The sequence below is a fragment of the Triplophysa dalaica genome, chromosome 6 (assembly GCF_015846415.1).
Source record: "Triplophysa dalaica isolate WHDGS20190420 chromosome 6, ASM1584641v1, whole genome shotgun sequence".
Taxonomy (NCBI): domain Eukaryota; kingdom Metazoa; phylum Chordata; class Actinopteri; order Cypriniformes; family Nemacheilidae; genus Triplophysa; species Triplophysa dalaica.
The window spans coordinates 23027230-23034086 of record NC_079547.1 but is presented as its reverse complement, the minus strand read 5'-3'; the positions used below and the strand labels follow the sequence as shown (position 1 = coordinate 23034086).

At 37.5% G+C, this 6857-nt stretch overlaps 1 protein-coding gene across 2 annotated transcripts; it reads left to right on the top strand.

Moving 5' to 3' along the window:
- Positions 1-244: 244 nt before the first annotated feature.
- On the top strand, positions 245-6798 carry stx16 (syntaxin 16). Of its 2 annotated transcripts, none has more exons than XM_056751254.1 (8): positions 245-649; positions 2451-2558; positions 3132-3272; positions 3371-3533; positions 4112-4200; positions 4403-4546; positions 4726-4806; positions 4918-6798. In XM_056751254.1, exons 1-8 carry the CDS (start codon positions 569-571, stop codon positions 5020-5022), a joined length of 912 nt encoding a protein of 303 aa, XP_056607232.1. In that variant the 5' UTR covers positions 245-568; the 3' UTR covers positions 5023-6798. The 2 variants fall into 2 exon arrangements, with proteins under 2 accessions (XP_056607232.1, XP_056607233.1); XM_056751255.1 differs by having other exon boundaries at positions 245-2086.
- The last annotated feature ends 59 nt before the right edge of the window (positions 6799-6857 follow it).

Genomic DNA, 6857 nt, shown 5'->3' with positions numbered 1-6857 from the left:
CTGAGTACAATCAATAGCAATAATATATAAAAAGGTATTACTCTTCCTGAAAGGTCATTTTAGTCGCTCTTTATTTGTTAATGAAAATCCTATTTAGAATTTACAATACAAGTAACGCAATTGATAAAACTGTACATTATGTCAGAAGATATAAAATTATATTTGTAATATTCAACGTTAAATTACTTTTACTAATATTTAATTACTTTTCCAAAAACACACAAGCGGAAGGTTTGCTGTGACGTCACCCCTACGTATCCCTCGTCCCGGAAGTAACCGACATGATCCGTTTACGCTCCGAATCGAGCGGAAATCTCGGGTTATCGGTCTTGTAACGTTGCTAAATAATACAGGATACCAACGCTGACACTACAAACAGAGTCCTTACGCTCGGAATTGTTGGTGTCGAGCGTTGGTGGGCGAGCCCGCCTGCTGTTTAGCAGGCTAGCCCGCCACATAGATATCCAGCTGCCTAGGCGACGAGCTAACGTGAAGTAACTTATCTCGAGACAGCCATCAAAGCTGCTCGTCGTTATTTCATTTCACTATCCTCTTGTACCGCGTAGCCATGGCAACTCGGCGACTGACCGATGCCTTCTTATTATTGCGGAACAATGCGATCCAAAGCCGGCAGATTTTGGCTGAGCAAGTGAGTACATACGACCCCCGTCGTGCTCTGAATACACGTAGCAATGCTGCGGTGAGTCTAACGTTAATTGTCTGAATTGATTGTTTTCGCGTGTGTGTGGTTTTCAGCTAGCTAGCTAGTGCACCATAGCTAGGGATGTTTGTTGGTGTAAACTGGCGCTGTCAGTTAGATCAACAAGCCTGTTTTCTGTTCGCTCAATGAACAGCTAGCAAGTGCACGAGATCCGGCTAGCTGTTCATACCTTTGTTTACATTCTCCAGCGTTTTGGTTTACTTCAACATGGTTGAATGAAACTACTCAAACCCATCGCAATATTCATTGCAAACATGTCCTGTGGTGGTTGTGGAGATCATTTACTGACGCTGTCTACCATGAGGATGAGATGATGGGATAGGAGGGTCAAGGGTTGAGTGACCAGGCATGGTTGTATTGAAAATTCACATATTTATTATTGGTATTGAGACTTTACATCTCTATGGTATTCTTTAAAGGAATGTGAAGTTTAGATGCCGTATACAACAAGTTTAACTGTACAATAAATCCTCAGGTGAAAGCATTCTGTTATGTCTTCTTGAAGTCTGCTTGAGATGTTCAAAACAGATAATGTATTCTTCACATATTTCTGCCTCTTTGATGTTGGTGGGCGGTCTGGCATCAAGCATGGCTTTGAATAGTCCATTTCATAAACCACAGGTTTTCTACCTCGATTATGCTTTTCAATGCAATATTTAATGAAATGTAAACTATGTATGTTGTGTAATAAAGGTACCACCACAGACGTCATTTCAATCATATGTCTATAATGTCATGCATGCTTGTTTGTTTGTAAGTGGCTATAATCTTTCTTTCTTTATAACTGTTTTGCATGTAGATTTTTTGGTTTGCTTGAACTTCTTGGTTGTGGATAAACATTGCCTTGCAAAACTATGAAAGATTTCCTCTGCTCCTTACAGGTGTCTTTGATTTTGGTTTAGAAAGGAATTTATCTTCCAGATTCATCTTTTATTAGACCTATAGATTTAGAAACAACAGAAAGAGCTGTATTTTTCCAAAACTGATATCTTGCTTTGTGAATTTTTGAATAGGTAGACTCATGTAACAAGTAACACAATCATTAAGTAGGATTGAGAATTTGTTTTTGGGCTGGAATAGACACATTTAACAGGCCTAATACAATGTATTACAAAGTTATGTTGCATGATTTGGCTACACATCAACATAAAAATAGTATGTGATCGAATAAAAAGTTTGGATTGGCATAACACTAATATATATTGAATGTTATGCCACTGAATATGAGGTGTCCAGTCCAGCCCAAAACCCCCTGTCTGTCATTATGATGCTGATCACTGCTTTTTGTCTTGGGCTTATCTGCTCTCACTCTTCACGGGACGGGACTTCGCTGGGCTCTTCCAATCACATTAGGAGTTTGATGAGGTACTGTTTAAATGTCTTGCACAGAAAGATTGTGAATGCCTGTCAATCACAAAGTTGCACATAAGCCTCGTCATTGTTTGTTTCCTTATTAAATATTTTAGATATAACTTGTTAGGGTTGTAAACTACCAGCAATAGTGTCGTAAAATCATCCCTTATTGTGCTCTATGTATGTTTGTAGTTTCTTCACACAACTAACACAGAAGTAAATAATGTGTGCAGATTCAGTGTGGGCCTGTTGTTGGTTTGTGATCGAGCTTGTTTGGCTTATGTGCTAAAGGCAAAGTATTATACTGTGACCAGATTCGAAAAGTATACGTTATAAAACCCAGTGGATAAAATGTATGTTGTTGTATTTTTTACAGCTGGCTGATGACCGTATGGCCCTGGTGTCTGGCATTAGTTTGGACCCAGAAGCTGCTATTGGTGTCACAAAAAGACTTTCTCCGAAATGGGTAGAGGGAGTGGATGAGGTAAAATGTCTTGTTTTAAACAAACCATTTTATTTTGAGTAAAATCGTCCTTCAAAATGTGTTTGTTAATGGACATGCAAGTTTAAAGGAGTAGTTCACCTTCGAAATGAAAATTCTGTCATCATACACTCACCCTCTTATCATTTCTAACCTCAATGGCTTTTTTTCTGCCGCAGAACACAAAAGAAGATATTTTGAAGAAGTTGTTAACAGCCCCCATTCACTTGCTGTGCTGTTCTGTTACCAACATTTTTCTAAATATCTTCTTTTGTGTCCTTCAGAAGAAAGAAAGTCATACATGTTTGAAATGACAAGAGTAATAGTGAATGCTGACAGAATTTTTATTTTGAAGGTGAACTGCTCCTTTAAAGTCTATGTGGTAAGACATTTATAGAAGGGTTGAGAATTACAGACTTTTCCACAGTGAGCTGAGGACCGACATTCGAAGTTCATTCATTCACATGTTCTAGTCATTCCAATGGCAGATAGTTTGGTACTTTGTGTTTTGTTGAGTCTAAACCGTTTCCATCTGCTTGTGAAACAGAGCAAACAGTGAATCTCTTGTTCCTCCAGATTCAGTATGAAATCACACGTGTCCGTCAAAAGATGAAGGATCTTGCAAGTCTGCACGACAAACACATGAACCGCCCCACGCTGGACGACAGCAGCGAGGAAGAACATGCTATAGAGATCACCACACAGGAAATTACACAGGTACACATACCCAAAAACATCTGCTCTAACTAAACAGGTTATGTGCCTGGACAATAAATTGCTGAGCGTGTTGTAAAGATGTTTGTGTGTGTGTGTAGATGTTTCACAGGTGCCAGCGAGCTGTAACAGGACTGCAGACTCAGAGCCATCACTGTACAGAGCAAGAAAGGAGATTGTTGACAAATGTGGTCTCCTCATTGGCTCAAAGCCTGCAAGATCTTTCAACTAACTTCAGACACACACAGTCAAGCTATTTGAAACGTACGGGATGTAGCTTTTTTAACATTCTATATGAAAATATGTACATTTCTGATACATTTCAAGGTCACTGTTCCTTTAAAAGGCACATTTAGTTAAAAAATATATACTTTTAAAGGGACTCTTCACCCAAGAATGTAATTTACTCACCTTCGAGTTGTTACAAATTTGTATAAATTTCTTTGTTCTGATGAACACAGAGAAAGATATTTGGAAGAATTCTTATGACCAAACAGATCTTGCCCACCATTGACTCACGTGGTAGGAAAAAGGATCATATTTTTTGATCTGTTGAACACAAAAGAAGATATTTTGAAGAATGTAGGCCAGCAAACAGTTCTGAGGCACTTTTGACTACCATTGTATTTTTCTTACTATGGTAGTCAATGGGGGTCAAAATCTGTCTGGTTATAAGCATTCTTCCAAAAAAATTTCTCTATTCATCAGAACAAAGAAATTGATACAGATTTGGAGCAACTCGAAGGTGATTATATGATGACTGAACTCTTTAAGGTTTTATCCCCTTAAAATCCATAAAATCTAAAGCCACATTCGTCCTACTAAATACCTTGTTGTTACAGGTATGAAAAACCGCGAGGAAAGATCCAAGCACTTTTTTGACTCTGGTCCTCTTGTGGAGGAAGATGAAGATATTGCACTATATGACAGAGTGAGAATATTTAAAATAATAAATATTATTATTTAATGCCATCTCTGTCTGTAGTAAATTTGTACTATTTTTTAAATAAATGTATAAAAGTGGACTATATATTAAAATAGTATTATTGACAATGTTTTTTATATAGTTTGTTTTATTTTGTGTCAATATAAAGGATATTCTTGACATCTGACGAATGTGTTTTCTCTCTCAGGGTTTTACAGACGATCAGCTGGTGCTGGCTCAGCAGAACACTGTGATGGTAGAAGAGCGAGAGAGAGAGATTCGACAGATTGTTCAGTCCATCTCAGATCTTAATGAGATATTTAGAGATCTTGCTGGAATGGTTGTTGAACAGGTGAGTGGCCATCGCGGAAAACACTACCACATGTAGTCAGAGGATATTGGCAGGTGCCAACCTAAACATTTTAATGAGAATGGATTTAAAAATGAATCAGAATTATTGATAAACAATTTATTTCATAAATATCTAAAATGTTTCAAAATGCCTGGTCATGTTTGTCTGTGTCGTTTCAGGGCACGGTCCTTGACAGAATTGACTTTAATGTGGAGCAGGCTTGTGTTAAAACAGATGAGGGACTTCAGCAGTTACAAAAGGTGAGACCCTCTCCGTCATTTCAATCGCTGATACTTAAATGCATTTCCAATATAAATGTTCTGCGGAGTTGAAATAGAAAATGCATTCAGCTTCTCTTTTTCTTTTGTCAGGCTGAACAGTACCAGAAGAAAAACCGCAAGATGCTGGTCATTTTAATTCTCTTCGTCATAGTTGTAGTTCTAATACTTGTTCTGTTCGGGACAAAGTTTAGTTGAAGCATTCCATGGCCTCTAGGAGGGATCTACCTGTATTTATGAAAGTAAACCGATGTATTTCTATGTGTGTCTGTGTGAGTGTGTGTGCATGTTGACTGGACCATTGTTTGAGAGTGGAATATTTGTCCACCAGAGCTGCTTATATCATCTAATACTACACAATGTAATGAATTTGATAGGTAGCGCCCTCTGGAGGATGAGCTGTGGGTTGCCTGAAATAAGGTTGTGTGTCTCCTGAAGGGTTAGTGCAGGAAGTTTTCTGATAGAGAGTGGAATTGTCCATTCTCAGGTTCCTCGTAGTTGTCTTCAAAGGGTATTTTTTCCCAACACAAGCACAGCACTTAAATAGGAGTGTGAATGCAAGATGGCCATCCTTGTTATCTTGTTTTTAAATCAAATGGGATAGTCATATTAACTTGAATCTCCCAAGGCTTGTCAGGTACAAATTTAGCTCACATTTCACTCCAAATTTGAAATATATAATTCCAGTTGGTGATTCGGTAATGCCCCTCCAAAAATTAATTCTCGTTACTGTAATGCAATTTTTACCATGAGGTAGTTTATGTTTTACTGCTTTTAATTTATGCTGATTTAAATAAAATCAAGTGTATCAGAGTATTTTTACAATGCTAGCAGTTTTTACTTTATCCTGTATTAGCAGTAACAGGAATCGCCGTTTCAAATATTATTTACAATAAGAGTTGTAGTCGACTATAGTGAGACCCAGATATAAGGTCGCAGGTTGCCTTTGAACCATACTGGTTGTTAGGTTTGATTTTATGTGTGTTTGGTGCAAGTCGGATGAAGTCACAGACACATCGACCTTCCACTTTGTGTATTTGAGTTTGTCTTCTCTTGTTCCTTGAGAGCCTCGACACTCCAAACAACTATGGAGAAACTTCCACTCATTGTTATCATGGTTTCGAAAATTATAGTATTTTTATGTGATGAAATGTAAGCATTGGATTAATTAGAGACATTGAATGTAATTTGACATTGTCCTTTTTTCTGAAATATAACTGACCGTTATCTCCTCGGTGACGTCAGCAGAGGCCGAAGGCCGCACTATTGTGTGTTTGTCAACATGTGAAGGACAGTGTTGTCATAATATCAGTATCTTTTCAGTCATTGAAAGGAGTGATTATCAGTGATTTGCTTCACTCTGTCCCTCACCTTAAAGTGTAGAATTAGTGTTTTTGTGCTTATGTTTCGTTGACTGATGTTCTCCGTAGCAAATCTTTCAGTTTCACCTCTAATCTTATACTGAACTTTGACCTTTACTCTCTGATCCATGCTTAGATAGTCCCTGACAGTACAACTTTCTCATTTACCAGATAAATTATTTATTTTTGATGCAAATATCTGTACAGAGTTATGTGGTTGTACTTTGGTTGAAATATTTTTTTTCTTTTTGTACATTGTAATGATGATTTTTTTCGTCCTTTTCAAAATCCTTTTCTGGTGTTTTTGTGAGGGGCAATTGCAACACTACTGTATTAATAACACTACTGTGTTATTTTATGAATTCAGAGGCAATTTATAGAGATGGTGTTTTAGAGGGGGAGGCATATTTCAAAGTTGTTTATGGAAAAATTGCAACATCTAAGGCTTGAACCCATTCCATGTGGTTTCCTCTTTTCTTGTCGGGCTTGGCAATATGCCCAGTGTGAAAATTAAATAATTTTCTGCCTCCATGGTACTACTGTATGCTACCTGAACCTTGACCTTCTGTAAAGGCCGAGCAGGTTTTAATTGAAATAAAACATATATAAAGGTTTTGTGAGATATTTTTATAAATATAAACTTTCTTCACTTCCAGAGTATAACTTTCTGAA